The sequence below is a fragment of the Xyrauchen texanus genome, chromosome 34 (genome assembly GCF_025860055.1).
Source record: "Xyrauchen texanus isolate HMW12.3.18 chromosome 34, RBS_HiC_50CHRs, whole genome shotgun sequence".
Classification (NCBI taxonomy): Eukaryota; Metazoa; Chordata; class Actinopteri; order Cypriniformes; family Catostomidae; genus Xyrauchen; species Xyrauchen texanus.
The window spans coordinates 26,097,940-26,124,255 of NC_068309.1; the positions used below are offsets into that span (position 1 = coordinate 26,097,940).

Consider the following 26,316-nt stretch of genomic DNA (forward strand, 5'->3'; position numbering starts at 1 on the left):
AAGCATAGCACAGTGGAGGAAGACAGGGAAGTAGTGCAATATAGGGGGTGGATGTGAACCTGCATCCCAGGGAGCATCACAGCTCCATGTTGCAAGCATGTGCACTGCACAATGACTCAACACAGATTTATTCTTCTATAGATAAAAGTGGATTGCTCTTTAGTTTTTTAGACTGTCTGTGCAGTTCCAGGGGTTAAATGGTGATACGCTGAAATCTTATTCTGCTTGCAATCATTGAGATAAACCCCAGGCTATTTTGTTTACAGTTTGAGCTTGGAATCCCAGTAGGGGGTTAAGGGCAAGCTGTTTGTGAAAGTACAATTTTATTATTTTTATTATTATTTTTGTTTTCAGGGGACAACAGAGAGTATATGACAAAACTTGTTGAATCATGACAGAGCGGTTTGTGTGTGCATGTTAGTGTACAAACACATTGGAACTGATGGTGGCTGTAAAATAGCATACAGAAAATAAAGAAGAAAATAGCATTGTGTTGTTTTTGGAGCTTAAACACACAACACAATCTAACTCGCACATAGTTAGACATATATTCTTAAAATATATCCTAACTTTCAAATAAGAGGCTATATCCAGCTGTCCAATACACTATTATGGCAGAGAAAGATAAACCGATACAAATTCAGTGTTTTCTCATGCAGTATTTGGAGTAAGGATACAGTAAGGATGATCTCTGGACAGGTGTGTTTTGCCAATTTAGGCATACCGCATCTTCTATATCCATCCTAATGCGTTTATTTATTCATTTTGTTTTTGTTTTTTTTCCTTTCAAACTGGCAACTGAGTTCTCACAGAATGGGGAAAAAGGACCTTGGGGGTTCAGGGGGTTAAACTCATTATTATTATTATAGCCACCATAAAGTGTTTTCATTCTGTCATTGTCGTCTGTCAAATAAATATCCTGTATTCAAATGTGTAAGCCACATCATTAGGGTTGATGTTCTGTTAGTGGCAGAAACATTCCCTCAGGTCATTATGGGTCATTATGGGTCATCTGTGGTGAAACATTCTGTAGTTATACTACAACAATATTTTTCAATGCTGAGGTCATACAGTTTCCGTTCCAGTCTAAAGTGACTCTCAAATGAGATCACATGTGTTGATGAAATACATTGTCTCTAAATTTGAGATAATGGCCTGTTTTCATGTGTTGAGCTGTGAACACTGCAGCTCATTTGTCATTTAACCTAAGTTCAGCTTTTTTTATGTATGTATATACACAGTTTATACACTGTCTGCATGTGTCTGAGCGCGTGTGTCTGCGCGTGTGTGCGCTGCAGACACACGCTTGCTGCGTAGATGCACACCGATCAGAGTGACCGTGCTCACCCCCTGCCCACCGCCGAAAGTGCCTACAATGGGCATGTGAGTGTTAGAACTGGACCATGGAGCAATGGAAGAAGGTGGCCTGGTCTGATGAATCACACATTCTTTTAGATCATGTGGATGGCCGGTAGTGTGCGTGTCATTTACCTGGGGAAGAGATGGCAGCTGGATGCACTATGGGCAGAAGGCAGTCCGGCAGATGCAGTGTGATGCTCTGGGCAATGTTCTGCTAGAAAACCTTGAGTCCTGGCATTCATATGGATGTTACTTGGACATGTATCACCTACCTAAAAATTGCTGCAGACTACGTACACCCCTTCAAGGTAACGGTATTCCCTGATGGCAGTGGTCTATTTCAGCAGGATAATGCACCCTCTTCAAGGTGTTGACTTGGCCTGGCACTTTCCCCAGATCTCAATCCGATTGAGCATCTATGGGATGTGCTGGACCAACAAGTCCAATCCATGTAGGTCACACCTTGCATCTTACAGGACTTAAAGGATCTGCTGCTAACATCTTAGTGCCAGATACCACAGGATACCTTGTGGAGTCCATGCCTTGACAGGTTGGAGCTGTTTTTGCAGCATGAGGGGGGACCTACGTGATATTAGGTTTTAATGTTGTGGCTGATCGGGGTGTGTGTGTGTGTGTGTGTGTGTGTGTGTGTGTGTGTGTGTGTGTGTGTGTGTGTGTGTGTGTGTGTGTGTGTGTGTGTGTGTGTGTGTGTGTATATAAGAGGATAAGCCTTTTAGGTCTCATTACGTTGTGCCAAACAACACCCTTTTGTGTAAAATTACTATAACAGATTACCTTGAATCATAAAATAGAAAAACAAATATAATAAAAGACGCAAAGATTAGAAGTGTATTATTTATTTATAAATTTTTAATATTTTTTTTTTATATAAAAACATGTTCATTAAATAATGATACTGTTAATAAACTCATTAATAGTATCACTATTAATCACTATATCAATTAATCACTATAATATATACTAATATGTAGTATAGTTCATTAGTATAACTGTAGGCTGTTTACGGTTGCCAGGCAATTAATTCAGTTGAATTTAATTAATAAAATAACAGTTATAATACATTTTATTTGATATTACCTTTAATATATAAAGTGCAGCTTAAAGTGCTTCACATATCTTAAATTTTGAAGTATTTAAAAAAAAAATGTAATATCTATTTTTCAAATAATTATATATTTTTTGAATGTGGGACACCAATCAGATTTTAGAGCATCAGCTATCTGTTTTATAATAAAGTTTATGCAATTAGCAAAATTGTCATTTACATTTGAAATTACTTGTGGAGAAGAATTTAAAATGTGGTTGCATTCTGAGGAGAAATGTCTGTTTTTCAGGTGTTGCCCAGGCAGACATGTGGTCTCTTTACTCACACCATCTTCTATAATGAGTATCCTGGAGGCTCTAAAGAGCTGGACAAACTCATCAATGGAGGAGAGCTTTTCCTTACTGTGCTCCTCAATCCAGTGAGTAATGAAACTGTAGTATTCTTCAGTGTTGTCTAAACCAGTGTGTGAAATATTTTAAGTAGTGGTCAACTGATATGGGTTTTTTAAACCCAATACAAATCAAAACAAATATAGTTTCAAAAAGAACGGAAAGGTAGCATAAAAGGAATCCATATGACACCAGTGGTTAAATTCATGTCTTCAGAAGTGATATAATAGGTGTGGGTGAGGAGAGCCCAGTAGGGGGCGCATGCAGGAAAAATGTGAATCACCTAAACACAAAAAGAAGAATGTTGAAGCAGAGATTGACTGAGCTGGGAGGAGAATTTATAGAATAAATGGACTTAAATATTGATCTGTTTCTCAGCCACACCTTTCACATCGCTTCTGAGGACATAGATTTAACCACTGAAGTAATATGGAGCACTTTTATACTGGTCTATGTGGTTTTTGGCACCCATTCACTTGCATTGTATGGACAAAAAGAGCTGAGAATTTCTTTTAAAAATATTCATTTGTGGTCTGCTGAAGAAAGTCATACACATCTGGGATGGCATATGGGTTAGTAAATGATGAGAAAATTTCTGCATTTTTGAGTGAACTATCCTTTTAACATCAACTATCATAGACGTCTTATGAAATAATGAGTTGGTCTGAATTTGAAATGAAATGATTTTCAAAAATCCTCATGCAGTAATCACAAATGTCTGGAAATTTTTTTAGTACATGTACTTAAGGACACCTCCAAACCCTTGATTTATTAGAAGGATCTCCGTAATGATGGCTGCTGTGAGATTATGATAGATCCATCCAACCTAGATCAGCAGTAATTTTGGAATCCACTATTAATAACGTGGTTGTGGGGGGTGGGGGGGGTTGGGGGGGACTATGCACTTCTTGACTTTACACCTCATTTCAAACTAGATCAGCATTTTCATGACCCACCTCTCCAACTACGGGAATGACCGTCTTGGCCTGTACACCTTCAAGAACCTGGTGAAATTCATCCAGATGTGGACCAACCTGAAACTACAGACTCTCCCACCTGTGCAGTTGGCCCAGAGATATTTCCAAATTTTCCCAGAAGAGAGGGACCCCATCTGGCAGGTAAGAGAATAGTACTATGAGGCCCATTCCATCCTCTGGAATCATGAGGGAGACAAATACAAGTTTATTTTGTTATAGTAGATCAGTGTAGTTTGAGGAGTGTTACTGTAATATGAAGTGAAGGGTTTCTTATGGCTGTCTCCACATTTACTCTGATGTACAAAGAGTGAAAATGGTTTTCCATGTAAGATGCCAGAATTCAGAGAAAGCTATTTTTGAAATTGGTTCCTACATTTCAGTTCAAAGTCAGCAATGATGAGGAAGCTCCGTCTTTCTCTCTCTTTATCTTTCCCTCTTTACCCTCTCTTCCCATTTCAATTTATCCAGCATCTTTATTTCTTTGTCTCGTTCTTTTGAAATGTTGTTTTGTTTCACCCAAAGAGAAAGTGGGAGTCTGAAAGCTCTAAATCCTCTTTTGATCCCTCGTGTTTCCTGTCAAGGTTGAGGTCCCTTTTTTTTTTTGTCAGTTCCCTGACGTTCCACAGATTGCATTGCTCTGAATAATCTTCTTTCCTCTGCAGTTGTTTTCCCAAGAAATCTATGGGCTGCTGTTACATGCGGGGGAAGAGATGAAAAAGAGATTTTCTTTTAGACTTAATACAGCATATCCACGTGCTAACATAAACTGTGATCTCATGAGTGAATTTGTCATAAACATTCACAAACTTGAGAATAATTTGACAAAGCACTGGCATGAACTCAAATGAGACTCTTCAGTCATTAGTGCCGTTATGCTAGCATTAGCCATTAAGCTCCTCATTAGAACACACAGCTGTTGGACTTGAAGTGTCGATGGATTTTAGGCACTTTATACAAATAGATGGTTCACATTACTTTATCAATTTAAGTATTGAGGGCTGTTCAGCCCCCCCACCCCCTTGCGCTACACAAATCTAGATGCAGCGCAATGAAAAGAACAGAAAACAGGTCTCTCGAGGCACACATTTAACTGTTGAACTTCTTTTCAACTTAATACGGCGCTCCTTCGCAAGACTGAAAAAACAGTGAGATGCATTGCAATGGTCAAAGACATCTGTCTAGTTTACACATGTTACAAACATTTGGAAAAACGCATTAGGTGTGGACGGCCCCTTTAGAAGCACAAATGTAATGTTTTTTGTTATGAAAAATATTACATATGTTAGAAACTACAATTTAACTAACAATTTACCTATCCTGAAATTAAAGTAGTTTTAAACATTAAATATACGTTTTGAAATAATCTTTTAAATTGTATTTATTATTTTTTTTTAACTAATTAACAAATTGTAATTACCACATACATCATATTTAGCCCATATTTTGCATGCAACCCCATTACACATGATTTTATTCCCCATTACAATTTTTTTTAATAATTTTCAATTGTGATAAAAATATCTAAATATTCTTAAAACAAGATATATTTACTTGACATGAAAACTTGAATAAGGTCTTGTTTTCAGAGAAATCTAACACATTTTAGTGAGGTTTATGCTTAAAATAAAAATATAAAAAATATGCCAATTGGGTAATAAAAATAAACTTATTTTCCCTTTGAAATAAGTTTATTTTTCTTATGCCATTGGCAGATAGCTTTTTTTCTTGTTTTAAGCATAAACCTCACTAAAATTACTTGGATTTCTCTGAAAACAAGACAAAATGTCTTAAGCCATTTTCAAGGTAAATGTGTGTAGTGATTATTACATTTGCAACCCTTTTACCCATTCTGGCATATATTTTTTTGTCTTTAATTTGTATGTTTATTTTGGTAATTGATAGATAATTGCAACATGTAAGCAAATCAAGGGTTGAGACTGTATTGAGACATGTCCCAAATCTTTGTAACAGGGTTACACAAATTGCAGACCTCATATAAATTTTAGTTTGACCTTCTATTGTTGACTATTTCTAAGCACCTTTTTTCACTGACCAGTTATTGAAAAAGAAAAAAATTACTTAAGGATTTCAGTCCATATTTTGCTCTCATGCCACAACCCAGACTTCATGCTTTAATAGTAAGGGGCAAGACTTAAAACTATCGGTTCATTACTGCGGTTACACTTGTCTTAAACTGACTAAGGGCTTAAAATGGCTGCTGCTGGACCACTTTCTCAAAAGATGTTTCACAGCTGTTGACAGGGAATGGTTTATGCATTATGATTCGGATTATATCTTTGTAATTCCTTAAAACAGCCACCTTTGGGATGTTATTATTGCATGTTCAAAAGCCAAGTCTGAATTAATATCAAATTTGCTCGTTAGTGGACTCTGTGGATGTGGTCTAAGATATTTGACATGCATGAATGGTTTGTTTTAATTTGTCTAGATAAAACCACCCTCCCATAATGCCATTTTCATACTGCTGTTAAATAACTCCACACAGTGAGTCTCGCTATGGGTTATGTTGTGAAACAGTAGGTTTCACAAAAGCCTACTAACTCTGTAACTGAAAATACTTTCCCCTGTCAACTTGTTGGTTTTTGAAGTGTAACATGCTGCTGCTGTTGTTGTGATTGCAAATGTAGTTATAAGTACTTCACTTTAGCTTGTAAATTACCCTTACAGGACCCCTGTGAGGACAAAAGACATAAAGACATTTGGTCTAAAGAGAAGACCTGCGATCGTTTCCCCAAGCTGCTCGTCATTGGACCTCAGAAGACTGGTGAGTGTTGTCAACTCATGACACATCCACACACATCAAGCAATGTGTGCACTTGTGCCATCTAGCTGTGTTGCACATTCATAGCATTCTATTTCGGGGTCTAAGCAGAAAAGATTTCTTGTAGGGGTTCTTTCTGTTTCTTGCTGTTATTGTGTAATTGAAAATTGCCATTGTTTACTCTGTGAGTGATCACCAAACAACAAGTGTTTTCTTTTTTTTTTTTTTTTTCGAATGTCTAGTGTTGCCGGTCAAGGGTTTGTACATAAAGGGCAGGTTGAGTATTATTTTATATACAGGCTCAAAGCAAATGAAGGCAGATCTTTCCAGATCCCTCCTTCCTGAGGCTTTCTGCTGCATCTGTGGCTACTCCTAAATGTGAATGTAACTTTTACAGCATTGACTAATTAAACTTCAAAAAGAAGTCTTCAGGGAGTAATAGCCCACTCTAAGACTGGATAGTAAAATGACTGTTAATCTTCTCAATAAAAAATGGATTAGGGGGCTGGGCCTCAAGAGTTTTTCATTTTTTCTGTTTAACACTTATTACTTCAGCCTCTTAGGTTCATTCTAGTGAGCATTCCACTTTTTTTTTTAATCTTATCTAAACTGACATGGGTTGTCCTGCATTTTTAAACATCTTTAAGTCCACATTTATGCATGTGAGATTAGAAATGGCTACAAGCCTGTGACACTCATGATTTGTTAGTTAGATGTACATTACCTTTTGCTCTTAGAAATTGGCAGACACCCTCCACATACATGTTTTGAAAGTGTCTTCATATTTTATGTACTATGTTGTACATTCACTGAGCCCTTTATTAGGAACACCTGTACAACTTATTCATCTAATTATCTAATCAGCCAATTGTTTGGCAACAGTGCAATGCATAAATCATGCAGATATTGGTCAGGAGCTTTAGTTAATGTTCACAAAAAAGTGTGATCTCAGTAATTTGGACCGTGACATGATTGTTGGTGCCAGATGAGCTGATTTGAGTATTTCTGTAACTGCTGATCTCCTGGGATTTTCTCACACAACAGTCTCTAGAGTTTACTCAGAACGGTGCCAAAAACAAAAACATCCAGTGATTGGCAGTTCTGCAGACAAAAATCGCTGTTGATAAGAGAAGTCAACGGAGAATGGCCAGACTGGTTTGAGCTGACAAAGTCTACGGTAACTCTGATAAATACTCTGTACAATTGTAGTGAGCAGAATAGCATCTAAGAATTTACAACATGTTGAACCTTGAGACTGAAGGGCTACAACATCAGAAGACCATGTCTGGTTCCACTTCTGTCAGCCAAGATCAGAAAGCTGAGGTTGCAGTGGGCACAGGCTCACCAAAACTGGGCAGTTAAAGACTGGATAAGCGTAGCCTAGTCTGATAAATCTCAATATCTGCTGAGGCACACAGATTGTAGGGTGCAGAATTTTGCGCCAACAGCATGAAACCATGGGCCCAACCTGCCTTGTGTTAAACAGTTTAGGTGGTGTAATAGTGTGGGGAATACGTTCTTGGCACACGTTGGGCCCGTTTAATAGCAATCAATCATTGCTTGAATGCCACAACATTTGAGTATTGTTGCTGACCATGTGCATCCCTTCATGGCCACAGTTTACCCGTCTTCTATTGGCTACTTCCAGCATGATAATGCACCTTGTCACAAAGCAAAAGTCATCTAAAACTGGCTTCATGAACATGACAATGAGTTCATTGTTCTTCAGTGGCCTTCCCAGTCACCAGATCTGAATCCAATAGAACACCTTTGGGATGTTAGTCACACCTTAGTCGATGAGAAGAGTCTTGGTCGGCCATGTTTTGATTGGTCGGTTGGTTGCAGAAATAAAAAACACTTCACAGGAAACCAATGAACACCGGTATTACCGTTGGTTGGACGCTGGGTGGTACTATGGGGTAAATATAGTTAAGTAGGGTTAGCGTTAAGCCTACACAATAAAACCAAGACACCTTGGTTTCAAACTCAAGATCAATCAAAATGTGCGGTTACATTTTTGGAAAAATGGCTTTATCAACATCTCTTTGCCAAAGATCCTACTTCATCCATGCATTCTCTACCAGTCAGGTATTTCGTTGTCCGGGAAAATCATGCGTGTGAATACATTTTAGTTCCCTCCTTCATGATATATATTTCCAATTACATCAGCAACCCCTGGGCTGAGGGATCTGTGAATATTCTTGCTTTAGTGATTTTGCATTAAATTGCATAAAACAAAACTTAAATCAAATACATTTCTAAATTCAAATTACACTCCAAACAATACAAAAAAGCAATTTAGATAATGAAGTGATCAAAATAATTATATATGTATGTATGTATGCATGCAAACCACCTTTCCATTACCATCAGGCAAGTATCCGTCCAAACATGCAGGTTGAAAATTACTTACACAAATGAAGACAAAGACAATTATAAATGTAAAAAAAAATTATGATAATAATCACTGAAATATAAATCATGGTTTGCGGTGAATGTGTTTTTGTATTATTTTGTTTTAATCACAGATGTATAGGCTGCAGAGTTGGTCACAATGAACTGCTCTGTGGAAATAAAGTGAACTGAATTCAAAGCATCACCTGAGCTGAGATGTCTGAGGTCATTTGCTGCACTCATAGAAAAAAAAAATTCAGAAGACAGAAACAAAGATAGTGTGAGAACCTTTTACATGGGTTACAGCGTTTTCCACGAGACTGCACGCCACAATACAAACAGTAATACCTGCGCAGACACTTCTGTCATCTGTTCTTAGTAATATAATAAAGTTTGTTTCTTCAAGTGTGTCTGTGTGTGTACAGACAAATTTTTTGTATTATTAATTTGATAATAATAATAATGGTCTAATAATATTAATAATTTAATACATTGATGGGAAAACAAGCCAAATATCATCTTGGCGTCGTCAAAGGCATCAGCTATTGGCGATCACTCTGACAATCATTGATCCCAGAGATCATAGTCTGTCGGCACAACCCTAATGTGCATTTCTCTTTAAAAATGAACAAAATGTTCCTTGCTGGTTTTTCCATCACATTCATAATCATTACCGCTTTTGCCTGTGTCGCTGTGGCTCTCTTTATGTGTGCTCTTGTTCATTATTACAGTTTAGTATTTCTCTGTAAAGTAGAACAGTGTTAGCAATGTTACTTATAACATTCTCAGCCCTGGAACTCAAACCATTTTCTGATGCCCCCCAAAAAATATAAACAAGTTATTAAATTAATATCATAAACGTGCTACAACTAGTCTAGACTAATGGCTTAAACTAACGCCAACTAGTTGACTCAGAATCTTTGGTCGAGGGCAGCACTAGTTCATAATGTGTTCAGTGAATGTATATACTATAATTAAATTTCAAGTTAAACCTCTGCATTTGGTGTCAATTTATGCAACAACAACAACAAAAAACAGGGGGGGTTATGTGCATTCAGACAAATTATTGCAAAATAAATCCAGACGGGTATATTTTTGCAGTAATGACCATCTGAATGTAAATTATCTCGCTTATTACATGGCATGTTTAAATAAATGGACTTGCAATACAGATTCAAGTTTAATTTATTTTATTATGTGAAAAGAGAGTGCAGAGTGATACAAGAGACTTAAACCTAGCACTAATGCTACCATTCATACGCTAATGTGCTGAGACGATCAAATCAAATGGTAAACGCCCCCGACAGTACGGTTTGATGTAAACACAATTCATTCACTTTACTGCACGTTTGTAACGATACACAGGCGAGGAAACTCCTGGATAGTAAGGAAGAGTTAACATTTTCCTCAGAAGAAGAGCGGGACTCCGATGAACGTTTGTATTTTGAAGAGAGACTTGATAAAGCCAAGGATACAATTTCGGATGAGTAAGTTATTTATTTTTCATTAGTTGACATGCTATTTTATATAAACATGTACATATTTTACTAGTGGGACTGTTTCCAGACTTGCCAGCCAGGATTCAGGGTATTGAAATTTAAAATATGTCCTAATAAGCAAGTTTTAGTTACATTTAAATGCGGTTTTGGCTAAAGCAGGTATTTAAATTGTATACTGTTTGATATAAATATGATGTATAATATGATATAAAATTATATGAATGTTTAGAATATATTTTATCTTGTGTTTATGCTGCCTCATCATCATCAATGCTTGTGCTTGCAAATATGTGTTCAGGTGTAAATGAGTAAAATGCACTTTAAATATGCCCATATTAGAAAATCACCATCTTATAATGATTTCTGAAGGACCATGTGACACTGAAGACTGCAGTAATGATGCTGAAAATTCAGCTTTGATCACAAATTTCATTTTACAATATATTCAAATAGAAAACTGTTTGAATTGTAAAATGAGTTCACACAATGTTTTTACTGTATTTTGGATCAAATAAATGCAGTCTTGGTGAGCAGAAGAGACTTCTTTTATACGGTAGTGTAGGTCTAAAATTAAGTAAAGTCTTTATGTAAAGAAAATGTATAGTCAGATTACTTATTTTAACTTAAAACTTGATTTTGATCATTAAGTCTCCTCATATTCATTCTCTTTGTCACATTTCTCATTGATAGGCCCAGGGGAGGTGTCTTTTGTGGGGAGGGGCCCAGGGGAGGGGTCTTTTAATCTTTTGTCTCCTCAGGTGTGAATTACATCAATATTCATGATAGTTCACACCTCCTTTCATATGACCTTTCTAACACTAAAATTGTCTTACAAAAGTTCAATTACTATATTGTTTTGTATGAATGAGTGATCAGGATGATTTTCACATCATTTTGTAGCATAAACTCTAGAATACAATATCCAGTTCTCAAAAGTCTTGTGGACAAATGTGTAGTATGTGTTATATGGCCTTATTTCAATGACTTTTTTTAGTTTAAAAAAAAACATGCATAAACGTTATTTTCTCAAAAATACAAACCTGTACATACATGTTGCTCGCATATTATTGTAGCCCAGTTTGTGTTGAATACAGTGTTATCAGACTTTAGCCATTAATATGTTTTTAAGCAACTGAAAAATGCACAAATGTCAAGGCATGTCAAAACACCCTCAGACCCCAGAGGGTTAAGAGATCTGTGTAATAATTAATAACTTTTATGTAATAAAATTTTACTTGATGGGCTTTTGTTGCAGATACATCCAAGCATTTGTCAAGCTAAAACTCAATTACCAAAATAAATATTTGGTGCAGCCCTAGGTAGATATTATGCGCCATGTTTTTATTTCCAGAATAAATCTGTAATTCTGTGCATTTACTCACTGTTTCCTTGTGTTCATTCAGGAACCACTGCACTCTATCTGTTTCTGGGGATGCATCCCGATTTGACCAGCAACTACCCCAGCAAGGAAACCTTCGAGGAAATCCAGTTTTTCAATGGCCGAAACTACCACAAAGGCATTGACTGGTGTGTTTTCTATTTCCATTTGACTTTCTTGTGTTGTTAACAGAAAATGTTCCCTCCTGGTTTCCAGCAGTCTTGGCTGTTGTTTTCTCCAGGATCATGCCTGATTTAATGTCCAATAGCTCTTGTATATTGCTGTGAATTACATAGATTATGAAGGTCTGTCAAGCTTTGAAGTTTGGAGTATTAAGAAACATTGAGGCTAATGTTCCTCTGAGAGGATGCGATTAAGGATCATAATACAGCACCCCATTCACCACAAAGTCTCATTTTCCCTCTTTCCATACTCTGTAATTATATTAGTAGAAACATTTTTAGTTTGTCTTTTTCATCCTGTTATATCAATTTGAAAAGTTATGTAGTTTGAACAGTTGATTGTTGTTTCTTGTTTTAAAGTTCTTGTGGTGATTTGAATTCAAACAACAACCTAGAATTGATACAATTTCACTTATAAATATATCTCACTGAACAGACATAGACAGTGGTGCAACAATGCTATAACACAGGGAATTATTTATTTGTGATTTCTAGGCCTGAAAAAGTCATGGAATTTAATAAAATATGGACACATTTTGTAGATATTATTTTTACAGTTTTGCTTTGCTCTAAAATATTTCATCAGCTTGATATTGCTTTTTGTAAGTGCAGTGTAAAATTATTCTACACAGTTTGCCCATAAGTCAGTGAGACAACATCAGTCTGTCTGTTGAGTGTCATAATGGAGATATTTATAAGTAGATAATAGTGTTGTCACAAATACTGGTACTCCCGTACCAAGTCGGTACTGAAACAAAAAAATGTTTACGATACCAGAATATCTGAAGGTACCGGAGTACAGAGTACTGTGTCTACCCGGTACCCATGCAGATTCGGGAACTTTTGAACGCTCACAACAAGCAAAAGATGGCGACAAGCAAAGCTGCTGCGGAGTCTCAACTGAATCTTGTCGAAAAGAAAAGTGGAAAAAGCCAGGTTTGGAAATTCTTTGAATTTGAGGCTGATGAAAAGGGAAACATCAGCAAAAACCTATTTGTACCCTAACGCAATTTTCTGATGAAAGGAGGAAAATGTAATAAAGCACCTGAAAGACAGACACCCGTATTTATTCAAGCAACCAAAGCAGGTTAGTTTAAAAGCATATAATCATTTGCATTAGGGCTGAAACGATTAGTCGACATTATCGACAACATCGAAAAGAAAAAAATTACGAGAAATGTTTTTATTATCAAATAGTCGTTTGATCTCATTTAACGTAAAATGAAATCATATTAAACTGTAATGATGCGTGAGAGCAGCAGTTCACGCCTGACGGAGGAGAAGAATTACACAGATCAGTCCAGATGCACTCTAAACTTTCACAGCTTCATTTTATGTAGATCCCAATGTATTAGGGAATAATAAAAAAAAAAGGAAATTCAGAAGCAGTCTCGTTGTGGAATAAGCGGAGCCGGAGCTCTTTAAAGCAAACATCCCAGCGTTAAAAATGCAGTTATATTTAATGTGTTATAGCTTTATTAAAGTTCAAATAATACAGAAGCAGGTCATGTTAATAACTTTAAGCTCCGAAAATGGCATTTCTCTGTGTGGTCGGTGCCTCTTCATTGAGTTGCGTGAATGTCCCGATCTAAGGGGGGAGAGATTGAAACTGCACAACTCTGCCTCGGGGGACGCTCATCCCTCGAGCGCGCACACTTATTGCAGCTAGTTTAGAACGCAATTGCTCGCGACTTATTTAATCATAATATATGTCACTGCATTTCTTATCGTGAGGAAAAATGGCAATATGCAGCTTTATTAATACGAGAGCCCTTAGCACATTAGTTTGGAAATTGTTTTTTATTAATTTTATTGTATGCTTGTTTTATTTAGGTTTTTTATTTAGTACTTGGTAAATACTTAAAGTAAAAGTTGCAAAAGTTGAAGCAAATCTTATATAAGTGTTCAAAAATATTTTAAGCATACATTGTACAGTTTTGTTATAATTCAAAAATAATATATTTAAATTAAAGTTTTGCTAAATGGCATATTTCTGTTCTTAGTTCTGCTGCTAATGTTTTGTTAACTTTGTTAATAAAAGAGTGTTGTTTAGTAACCTGTTTTTGCTTTGGTACCGAAAATGGTATCGAGTAATGTGAAATTTCAATTGTATTGGTACCGACTACTGAAATTTTGGTACCGTGACAACACTAGTAGATAATACTAAGTAACAAGGCCCAGATATACTTCATACGAAATTGAAGAACGAACGGGTGAGACATAATTTAGAACCAAATCTGGCCAAAAGAAGGTGTTTTTTTAGTTCGCTTTGGTGGTTCGTAACAACTCGTCTGGGCAAAGGAGAAAACGTCTTACCGGCTGCTGAACACCTTACTACTTTGATTTACATCATCAGAAGGTGTGACCTGGAGCTCCACCTACTTTCATGTCAACAGCTTATTCCATTTACATTGTTCAGTCAGTCAAGATCAGTCAGCATGAACACACCGGCGTGTAGAGTTATTAGTGTGCTGGTGCAAATTTACCTAAATCTGTTTGATCAAGCGGTTGAAGATGGATGGATGGATGTTTGATCGCTCGCGTAGAGACATTTTCCAAGACCTTGTCATGCGATTTATTTGTATTTTTTTTTTTCCTTCTTTTTCTTCTTACAGGTGTTGATATATATTTTTGTCCATGAAGTGTGGGCTGTATTTTGTTAATTTATTGCTAGCTGTTTAAATTTTGTGTGTGTGCTTTTGTATCTTCGTAGGTACATGGAGTATTTCCCTCTACCTTCCAACACTAGCTCAGATTTCTACTTTGAGAAAAGTGCCAACTACTTCGACTCGGAGGTCGCAGCCCAGCGAGCAGCTGCTCTTCTGCCCAGAGCGAAAATCATCACCATTCTCATCAACCCAGCTGACAGAGCCTATTCCTGGTACCAGGTCAGTCTTAAAAGTGCTCATGTGTCATTCACTCACGTCCAGGGTTAGCTAAGGCCATGATTCCTGCTGTGGACAGTAGATTGGGTCTGCAATGTGATTTGTTTTATTTAAAATGAGAAAAGATGTTGTTCTGAGTTTGTTAATGGCTGCATCTGCAACATATTCTAAATATGTTTGTTTTATTTTTTCCTTGAAGTCTTCAAGTTTTCCACCTTCCAAACCTACATTTAAGACATCAATATTTAAATGATCTTTGTTATGATTGGCTAACCTTTTCACACCTAGTTCACACTGTCGTTCATTAGGCCAACCCAAGTTGGTGAATAATTAAAATGTCTTAATATACTGTATGTGGGTATATTTATTTTGTTAATGTATTCTTGGTTGTGACAACATAACCATTACTTTTTCAGAATTATCAGTTTTTGCAAAGTTGATCGACTGCACAGGGAGTTTTGCATTATCAACTTTAAGAGTATTTCTACGTAGTACAATCAAACTTTCTCAAAAGATAATCCCTTTTTTCCATTGATATGGCCTCTTTGGGAGTTTTTAAATGAAAAATAACAATATGATAATGATATATCACTCAATGTCATTGCTGTGTCCCAGCACCAGCGAGCCCATGATGATCCTGTGGCACAGAAATATACATTCCATGATGTCATTGCTGCTGGCAGGGACATGCCCGTCAAACTGAGGGTCCTGCAGAGTCGCTGTCTGGTGCCCGGTCTATACGCCACACACCTACAGCGCTGGCTCACACACTATCACCCCAGCCAGGTATCATGTCTGTTTGCCCGTATGTCTATAGTTGCATGAGGATGAGGATGTTTCTATGTCTTGGATAAACCTGTATCTTTCTTCTTAGATCCTGGTCCTGGATGGACAGATGCTGAGGACAGAACCAGCTTCAGTGATGGACAAAATCCAGAAATTTCTAGGCTTGACTAACACACTCAACTACCACAAGATCCTTGCGTAAGCATCCGAGATAAAGCTAATCACTCAGGATGGAATTCACTAAGAATGAATTGTGCCTGTTGAAAGCGCAAACTCGCCAAAAATTGTGTTGAACGCCATTTGCATGGTGCAATTCTCAATATTCTGGGTCGGTTCTGTGTGCAAGGTCATGAAGGATGCAGTAGAGCACCGATCTGACAAACAGTTGAAGCGAGAGGTTTACATACACTTAGGGTGAAGTCATTAAAATTCATTTTTTAACCACTCCACAGATTTCATATTAGCAAACTAGTTTTGGCAAGTCATTTAGGGCATCTACTTTGTGCATGACACAAGTAATTTTTCCAACAATTGTTTATAGACAGATTGTTTCACTTTTAATTGACTATCACAATTCCAGTGGGTCAGAAGTTTTCATACACAACCTTAACTGTGCCTTTAAGCAGCTTGGAAAATTCCAGAAAATGTTGTCAAGCTTTTAGACAATTAGCCAATTAGCTTCTGATAAGAGGTGTTCTGAGTGTACCTGTGAATGTATTTTAAGGCCTACATTCAAACTCAGTGCCTCTTTGCTTGACATAATGGGAAAATCAAAAGAAATCAGCCAAGACCTCAGAAAATCAGTTATGGACCTCCACAAGTCTGGTTCATCCTTAGGAGCAATTTCCAAATGCCTGAAGGTACCAAGTAAATTTTTTACAAACAATAGTATGCAAGTATAAACCTCATGGGACCACGCAGCCATCATACCGCTCAGGAAGGAGACGCATTTTGTCTCCTGGAGATGAACATAGTTGGGTGTGAAAAGTACAAATCAATCCCAGAACAGCAGCAAAGGACCTTGTGAAGATGCTGGAGGAAACGGGTGGACAAGTATCTATATCAACAGTAAATCAAGTCCTATATCGACATAACCAGCAAGGAAGAAGCCACTGCTCCAAAACCAGCATAAAAAAAGCCAGACTACAGTTTGCAATAATGCTATGGCCATAATGACCATCTTTATGTTTGGAGGAAAAAGGCGAGGCTTGCAAGCCAAAGAAAACATCCCAACCGTGAAGCATGGGGGTAGCAACATCATGTGGGGGTGCTTTACTGCAGGAGGGACTGGTGCACTTCACAAAATAGATGGCATCATGAGGAAGGAAAATTATGAGGATTTATTAAATCAACATCTCAAGACAGCCAGGAAGTTAAAGCTCAGTCACAAATAATAATAATACATTTTATTTAAAGGTGCCTTTCTCGGCACTCAAGGACACCGTACAGGAATACATAAGACATTTAAAAGCACCAAAATTAAATAAACAACAACATTAAAAACAAAAAAAGGTAGAACAATTGATATCATGTGAGATAGGCATTTTTGAACAGATGTGTTTTGAGTTGCGATTTGAAGTGGAAAAATGAATCGATGTTTCTAAGTTCGGGTGGTAAGGAGTTCCAGAGACGGGGAGCAGAGCGGCTAAATGCTCTGCTCCCCATAGTGGTGAGACGGGCAGGGGGACAGACAGGTGTATGAAGGAAGAGGATCTAAGGGAGCGGGTGGATGTAGGACCATGGAGAAGATCAGACAGATATGGGGGGCAAGTTTGTGGATGGCCTTGAATGTTAACAGAAGGATTTTGTATTGAATACTGGAACTGGACCGGGAGCCAGTGAAGCTGTTGAAGAACAGGAGTGATGTGGTGAATAGAGGGGTTCGAAGTTATGATGCGGGCAGCTGAATTCTGGACCAGTTGAAGCTTATGAAGGGATTTGTGAGGGAGGCAGAAAAGGAGAGAGTTGCAGTAGTCCAAACGGGAAGTGACAAGACTATGGACAAGAACTGCGGCAGTGTGTGGTGTAAGGGAGGGGCGAAGGCGATTAATGTTTCGTAAATGGAAGTAGGCAGACCGGGTAATGATATTGATGTGGGACTGAAAAGATAATGTGGTGTCAAGGATGACACCCAAACTCCTAACCTGGGGGGAGGGTGAAACGGAGGAATTATCAATAGTGAGTGAAAAACTGTCTGTTTTGGATAAATTAGATTTAGTGCCAATGAGGAGAACCTCAGTTTTATCACTGTTTAATTTGAGAAAATTTTGGGAATACCAGGTTTTTATTTCTGTAATACAATCAGTGAGGGAAGTGGGCGGGGAAGTGAATGAAGGTTTGGTCGAGAGGTAGAGCTGGGTGTCATCAGCATAACAGTGGAATTGAATGTTAAATTTGCGGAATATATTGCCCAGGGGAAGGAGATAAATGATGAAAAGTATGGGCCCCAGGACAGAGCCCTGGGGCACACCTGAAGTGACAGTAGAGGGACTGGATTTGAAAGACTTAAGTTCAACAAACTGAGTGCGGCCAGAGAGATAAGATGTGAACCAGTCTAACGGAGTGTGGGTGATGCCAGTGGAAGATAATCTGTTGAGAAGGACGGTGTGAGAGATGGTATCAAAGGCTGCACTTAAGTCGAGGAGGATGAGGATGGTAAGGAGTCCAGAATCAGCTGCCATGAGAAGGTCATTGGTGATTTTGATAAGTGCTGTTTCAGTGCTATGAAGTGGACGGAAACCAGACTGGAACTGTTCATACAGGTTATTGTGGGATAGATGAAAATGGAGTTGAGAGGCAACTGTTTTTTCTAGGATTTTGGAGATGAATGATAAGTTGGATATAGGGCGAAAGTTATTGAAGTTTGAAGAATCGGCACCAAATTTTTTTTAAATTGGGGTAATGGCAGCTCTTTTGAATGATGTGGGTACAGTTCCAGTGGTAAGAGAGGAGTGGATGATAGCTGAAATGAGGGGAGCCAGGGAGGGAAGGCAAGCTTTAACAAGTTTTGTTGGAAGGGGGTCAAGTTGACAAGTGGAAGCCTTGGATTTCCTAATGAGTTCTTTGATTTCTGAAATAGCGGGGAGCTCGAAGGAAGAGAATGAATGGGTGGATGGGTGAAAGTCGGCTGAAATGCTAAGATGAGGGATAGATCCCAGGTGCTGGTGGATATTCTTGATTTTTTCAATGACATAATGGAGTTGCAAAAGGAGGTTGTATACAAATGAGGGGGGAGAAAGTCCTGGGGTTGGGTAATATTGTTAAGTAAGGAAAAAAGTGACTTGGAGTTTCCTTTATTGGCAATAATCATACTGGAGTAGTAGTGGGTTTTGGTGCTAGCAATGGAGTCCTTGTAAAGTAAGATGTGGTTATTGTACATTTCTTTGTGAATAGTGAGACCAGTTTTTCTATAAAGACGTTCAAGTTGCCGCCCTTTGGCTTTCATGAGACGAAGATCGGGGTGAACCAACGGGCGAAGTAGAAAAGAAACAGATCTATTTTTTAACGGAGCAAGGGAGTTAAGAATATTATGGAGTCCAGTGTTGTAGTGAGAGACCAGATCGTCAGGGGTGGATAGATTGTGAATGTCAGGCAGGCAGAAAGAGTGGATACTTGAAGTGAGAGTGACAGGATCGATATTCTTAATATTCCGAAATGAAATAAAACGTGATATTTTAGAGATGGAAAGAGTGAGTTTCACAGTAAATGAGATGAGAAAATGGTCAGTTATAGGGAGTTCAGCAGCTGTAATGTCAGAGGGAGTGACACCAGAACAGCAAATTAAGTCCAGAGTATGTCCTTTGGAGTGTGTGGGAAAAGTGATATATTGCTGGCATCCAAAACTCTCTAGGCAGGAGGTGAAGTCTTTAGTAAGAAGGAGATTAATATTGTCCATGTGGATATTAAAATCACCCAGCAGTATTATGTTTGATGAGAGAGAGAATAAGTGAGTGAGAAAAGCAGCAAAATCATTTAAAAATTCACTATTCAATTTTGGGGGGGCGATAGACAGTAGCAATGATGGTTGGGGTGGGACCAGACAGCTTGCAGACAGTCGATTCAAACGAGCTAGAGACAGGCACAGATATCGTTGAGACTTTCCACTTCTCGCGATAAATTATCGCGAGACCTCCTCCCCGGCCGGAGCCACGAGGTTGACAGATGTAAACAAATCCACTAGGAGTGGATTCATTCAGCTGAGAAAAGTCATCAGACAAATGGGCCTTCCAAATGGACAATGACCCCAAGCATACCTCCGAAGTTGTGGCAAAATGGCTTAAGGACAACAAAGTCAAGGTATTGGAGTGGCCATCACAATGCCTTGACCTAAATCTGGTCAGTAACACCAGTTATGTCTGGAGCAATGGGCCAAAATTCTTGCAACTTTTTGCGAGAAGCTTGTGGAAGGCTTCCCAAAATGTTTGGCCCAAACAATTTAAAGGCAATGCTACTGTAGCGTATTTAGGGGTTTCAATGAAAGTTCGCTAACTGTTTAGTTTGGTGGTGTTGTATAATGCTATTAGCTTAGCTGTACTCTGTTTACAATATGGTGTCGGCAGGTTGCGCATGTGCTGTAGATTGCCCCGGAAGAGTCACTTTAGGACTTTCTGTGAAAGTTCGTCACCATAGCAACCAACACCAGTGATTTGTGATCTGGGTCAAAACTAATGAAAACGGTTTCATCGATGCATATGAACGTAAACGCGTTCCACAATGCACAAATTAACAGTAATCGGTTAAAGTGCCCAGATTCTCACACCAATATATGTAGCGAATTTGAAATGATAAATGTACACTGTACGGGTTAAAGTGGTGTGTACGTTACCATGGTTTGTAAGGAAAACGGTATGTGTGAGCTAGGAATTAAATCAAAAGGTCTTATTTCTACATTACTATGTAAGGAAATTTATAATGGAATCAGTCGCGTTTGACAACCGTTATAATTTCGATAAATGACAAATAACTAGATTAATAAATTCTCCACCATTAAAATCATAATACAACATCTCGTTGCATCAGCTCACAATTTCTACTGTAGGGAAATAGCTTTAAATTATGATTAATTCTCTTATTGGAGTAATATTATTCTCATGGCTTATTGACAGTAATATTACACATAGATATAGCTTTGAAGCGGAATCTTTTAGAAACAGGGATGAGATTATTTTTCAAAATATATTTAAATGGGAAATATGAATCATAACTCATTGTAAGTCATTATGAGCATTTGGATCGGTTAATAGAATCAACTTAATGTAGCTGAATTAATATTACAATCAATTTATCTGTTCGTCCAGCGAACACTAAGTATTGATCGTCTATCAATTCTCAGAAAGTATATTTTTCATGGCCACACAAAAATAACTCTTCCTTAGCATGGAGCTGAGATTGAAGCATTAAATTTGCATTGATTTACAAGCAGATCAGAATCAACTCGCAAGAATGTACACAAAAGTCTATTTAACTAAAATACGAACACATAACTAATCTAAACAAAAACATGCACATGAAACACTCATACATGGGAAAGTGAAAATAAAATGAAACCAGAATAGAAAAAGGGAAATGAAGTTATGAAAAGAGTCACTTAATCATCTGAGGGAACCATCCGTATCGTAATTTAAATGCACCTTTGTTACAAAGGGGTTTTCATGTCTTATACTAAACCTACATTCAGTTAGCTACTGGTACAAGACTTGCAATTGCCTTGGCTGTTGAGAGAGCTCCCAGATGCAGTCGCAGGAGAAAGGCTTGATGGTTCCTCGAGTCGATGGTGTTCAAGTTGCACATGGCTTGAGGTGTTGAGGCATGCCGGCCTGCAGGCCTCATGGTCAGCACAACCAGTAGCAGAGGGAAGAGAGAGTGAGTAAGAGGCGGGACATGTCTTTTAACTTCTGCTGGAGGTCCCCCCTCTTGAGTCTGGCTTGACCAATGAGAAAGGTGCAATTTCCAAGCAGGAAATGTTCTCATTTGCATGATTGGGGTTAGTTTAAGCCCCTTTATGCTCTGATTAATATAGCAAGCATACAATGCATGCTGTCAGAATTGTATATATACATTCATTTGGTAGGAAACATGATACTAAATAATTTTACATTTATCTGGTAGTCCTGTCATAAGTGCATAAAACAGTATACAGTACACATTAACGCTTTGCAAGACAGTAATGATCCTATACACAATGTCCTGGGGATATATATGTGATAGACAGTTTGTCTATAATTTAATGAAGGAAGGTCTGTTGTTCTGGGCTTTGTGAATCACGCTTTCTGCATTCCTTTGCTGATAACGATCAATGGGGGATCAGACATAAATGGAGCCTGCGTGGGCCTCTGCTTGCTACAGTCTTGAGACATATGTTGGCTTATTCATTAAATAATGAATAAATGTGTGTCTGATTGGTCCAGATGCTACACTACTTCATACTAACAAAGTGTATGTAAACTTCTGACCTACTAGGTATGTGATGAAAGAAATAAAAGCTGAAATAAATCATTCTCTCTACTATTATTCTGACATTTCACATTCTTAAATTAAAATAGTGATCCTAACTGACCTAATAAAGGGATTGTTTTCTACGATTAAATGTCAGGAATTGTGGAAAAACTGAGTTTAAATGTATTTGGCTAAGGTATTTATAAACTTCTGACTTCAACTGTAATTTACTGAGACTAAAGCATCACTCCACCACCAGGTCCAGACACCTTTAAAATGTAGAAAGTGCACTAGACTTTACTGCATGCCTCATTAAATGCCCGGTTATAACATTCTTCTCCATCACTCAATCATCATTTGATGAATTACTGCTGTCATTGTCACAAGATAATGTATACAACAAGCATCTCTTTTAAACAAAATTAAATTTAACGGCTGCTTTGTTTGTGCATTAATAGTGGAACTTGTGCCAGGCAAAACTTTTGTGAGTTTTATGAATAAGGCACAATATATATTTAAAATTTACATAGACGGTTGTGTTTATGCTGACAATTACTTAGGTTAAATAGTCATGGAGCAGCACGATTTCAACGCATTTAGCACCTGGTTTAACAGGATTCTTGGTTGTCGGCAAAGATGCAGGTTTTCAGCTGAAAAGAGTGCGTAAAAGTGCTGCAACTGTTTAGTGGATTCGCCCTTGAAAGTTTCTCATTTCTGTTTGATGACTGACAATTAAGAGCCTTAGGTGTTCATTAACATTCACTGTATTATTGAACACATGAGGTGTGTTTGCTTTAGAGCTGCTTTGAAGTGTTCCACTGCAGTCCTGTCCTGATGGATCCCATTAGTCTGACAGAATAACAAGAGTGCTCGTTAATTCCTTTTTTCCCCCTACCACCTCATGTACACTCTCTCTTAAAGGGATAGTTCAGCCAAAAAAAGATTTGGTCATTTATTCACCTTCATGTTCTCCCAGTCCCATATTCATTTCTGTGACACAAAATTAGATGTTAGGCAGTCACATTTAACTTTCTTTGTATGGGAAACAGATGCAATGAAAGCGACTAATAGCCATAAATAGCCAGGTTACATCATGTGTTGCAAAAAGGAAAATGGGAACAAATAAAAAAGAAAACATAGGCTGTTATCCGCTCAATGCGACCGACTATACTCGACACGTTTACTTGTATAATTCAGCAACTTGTGAAGCGCAAATGTTTGCTCACGCTTCACTCATCTGTTGTTGACCAGTGCAGTTTCATCATGCTTTTTTAGTGTTAAGGTTTCCTTTTAGCTAATAGACCTTATTCACAGTAGTGCCGTCTTTTGATTTTTGACTGGAATTAAAACAACGAGGTACAGACTTACAGTCCCTTTAATGACATGCACTATATAAAGCTATCAAAAATCTCCTTAATCGCATCTAATTTTCCACAAATTATGTTATCAGGATTTTTTTGTCAACTGAAATTCCTTGGAAGGATTTCTTTTTTTTTTTTTTTTTTTTCAATGTTTTGTCAGTGGAACAATCCAAAACCACTTTAAACAACAGTGCAACCCATTGAATAGACTGTACATAATTCCTTCATGGCCTCGTTGTCATTCCCGTCAAAAACCAATGATGAACCAAAGCCCTGCTGTGAATAAGGCGTGATTATGATGAAGGATTCCAACAAGTGGTAGATTGGCATGCCACATGCATGTGCGAGAGACTTCATATGAATAAAATGCATACATCTCTCTCGCTGTTGATCGCAGGCCACTAATTAACCCTCCGCTTGCCACCGTTGGCATTGGTGCCCTAGGTTGCAAACCCTGACTTAGACTAACATACTGCCTAACATCTCATATTGTGTTCAAAGGAAGAAATTAACTCCAAATTGGGTTTCGAATAACATGATAGTAAGTAAATTACAGAATTTTCATTTTGGGGTCAACTATTTCTTAACTCTGCCAATCGTGTCTCAGTCTTGTTTTCTCTTTGTATAACTCGTTCTCTGTTGTCTCTTGTGCTGTACCACATAATCTCAGAAGCAGTAACATCTGTCAGACACTTCTCCCGATAGACAATGAAGATAGTTTGTCCTGCGTCAGCCTTTTAGGAGGCCTCGCTGTGCACCATCTGTCTGTTATGTTCCCTTTTGGTTAGCCTGAGGTGGAAACATGCCCCTGTTTTTGCTGCCCGTCCTTTATTTTGTCCCTTCCCTCATACTTCAGGTTTGATCCCAAGAAGGGCTTCTGGTGCCAGCTGCTAGACGGAGGCAAGACCAAATGCCTGGGGAAGAGTAAGGGGAGGAGATATCCTGACATGGACGTTGATGTAAGATTACAGTGTGATCCTTGTCATTTCATGTGTTTCATTCAAGAAGGCCATATCAGTCTTTCTGCATTTGTAAGAAATCATGAAGAGTGAGTCTGTTGTTAAAGATGTTATGAAATCAAATTTGATCCAATTTACTTTGTTTTTGTTTATAATGTGAACTGTTGAATTGTGCACAATTCAACAGTTCACATTATAAAAAAAACAATTTCTTTTTAATAATTAATATCATTATCCACCTCTGAAACAGCTTTTTTACTAAAGTAATCAGTGCCACATTTACAGGAAAACATACTAACCAAATGCTTTTTACATGTACTGCATTTTTCTGAATGATTTTTTTATGTGAGTGGTAATCCCCCCATTATGCATTTACTATACCGTGGATTGCTAGGTGTTATGAGTGGTTGCCAAGAGCCTCCCTCCAAGTCTCTATGATATTCTGGTCACTAAACATGGCTCTGGTCCTTCATGTAACTCTTATGGAATTATATCCATCTAATCAATTATGGTGGTAGTAGTAGCACATCTCTCCTCAAGAAGCTGCAAGATTTGAGGTTTCATTAATGTCCTTAGCACAAACAGTGCAGGACTAATTTGTTCAAATCCCAAACCCTAAGTATGAGCAATAGTTATAGTGATAAGTGGGGCTGGGCGATATGGCTATATACTGTATGTTGTGGCAACGATGTAGTGTCAATCTATAAAGATTTACAATGCATTCATAAAGTATTCAGACACCTTTCGTTTGTTTCACATTTTGTTATGTTGCAGTCTTATGCTAAAATGCATTAGATTATTATTTGTTTTCACATCAATCTACACTCCATACCCCATAATTACGAAGCAAAAAACTGAATTTTGATAACTTTGCAAATATGTTAAAAAGAGAAAAATCACATTGATATAAGTATTCAGACCCTTTGCTATGACACTTGAAATTTAGCTCAGGTGCCTCCCATTTCTCAGAATCATCTTTGAGATATCTCTACACTTTGATTGGAAAAATAAATCAATTGATTGGACATGATTTGGAAAGTCACATACCTCTCTATATAAGGTCTCACAGCTGAAAATGCATATCAGAGCAAAACCCAAGCCATGAGGTCAAAGGAACTGCCTGCAGAGCTCTGAGACAGGATTGTGTGGAGACACAGATCTGGGGAAGGCTACAGAATAATTTCGGCTGCATTGAAGGTTCCCAAGACACAGTGGCCTCCATAATTCTTAAATGGAAGAAGTTTGGAACAACCAGGACTCTTTCTAGAGCTGACTGCCTGGCCAACTGAGCCTTCGGGAGAGAAGGCCTTGGTAAGAGAGGTGACCAAGAACCTGATGGTCACTCTGGGTGAGCTCCAGAGATCATGTGTGGAGATGGGAGAAACATGCAGAAGGACAACATACACTGCAACACTGCACGATCTGGGCTTTATGGCAGAGTGGCTAGACGGAAGCCAGTCCTTAGTGCAAGACACATAAAAAAGCACCTAAAGGATTCTCAGACTGTGAGAAACAAGATTCTCTGGTCTATGAAATGAAGATTGAACTGTTTGGCCACAATTCCAAGCATCATGTCAGGAAACCAGGCACCGCTCATCCCCTACGCAATACCATCCCAACGGTGAAGCATGGTGGTGGTAGCATCATGCTGTGGGGGTGTTTTTTAGCAGCAGGGACAGGGGGACTGGTCAGGGTTACAGGAAAGCTTAATGTAGCAAAATACAGAGATATACTTAATGAAAAGCCTGTCCAGAGTGCTCAGGACCTCAGACTGGGCCGAAGGTTCAACAGGACGAAGACCCTAAGCACACAGCCAAGACAATGCAAGAGTGGCTTAATTACATCTCTGTGAATGTCCTTGAGT

At 38.1% G+C, this 26,316-nt stretch overlaps 1 protein-coding gene across 2 annotated transcripts in view; it reads left to right on the top strand.

Moving 5' to 3' along the window:
• LOC127628055 (bifunctional heparan sulfate N-deacetylase/N-sulfotransferase 1-like) overlaps nt 1-26,316 on the top strand; it is a 110,927-nt gene that overhangs the window by 78,868 nt on the left and 5,743 nt on the right. For both annotated transcript variants that reach the window (XM_052104715.1, XM_052104716.1), the window contains exons 8-15: nt 2,715-2,843; nt 3,750-3,932; nt 6,480-6,576; nt 11,870-11,993; nt 14,740-14,914; nt 15,527-15,697; nt 15,786-15,895; nt 24,350-24,452. In XM_052104715.1, coding sequence (XP_051960675.1) covers nt 2,715-2,843; nt 3,750-3,932; nt 6,480-6,576; nt 11,870-11,993; nt 14,740-14,914; nt 15,527-15,697; nt 15,786-15,895; nt 24,350-24,452 — 1,092 coding nt within the window. The remainder of the gene's footprint in view (nt 1-2,714; nt 2,844-3,749; nt 3,933-6,479; nt 6,577-11,869; nt 11,994-14,739; nt 14,915-15,526; nt 15,698-15,785; nt 15,896-24,349; nt 24,453-26,316) is intronic.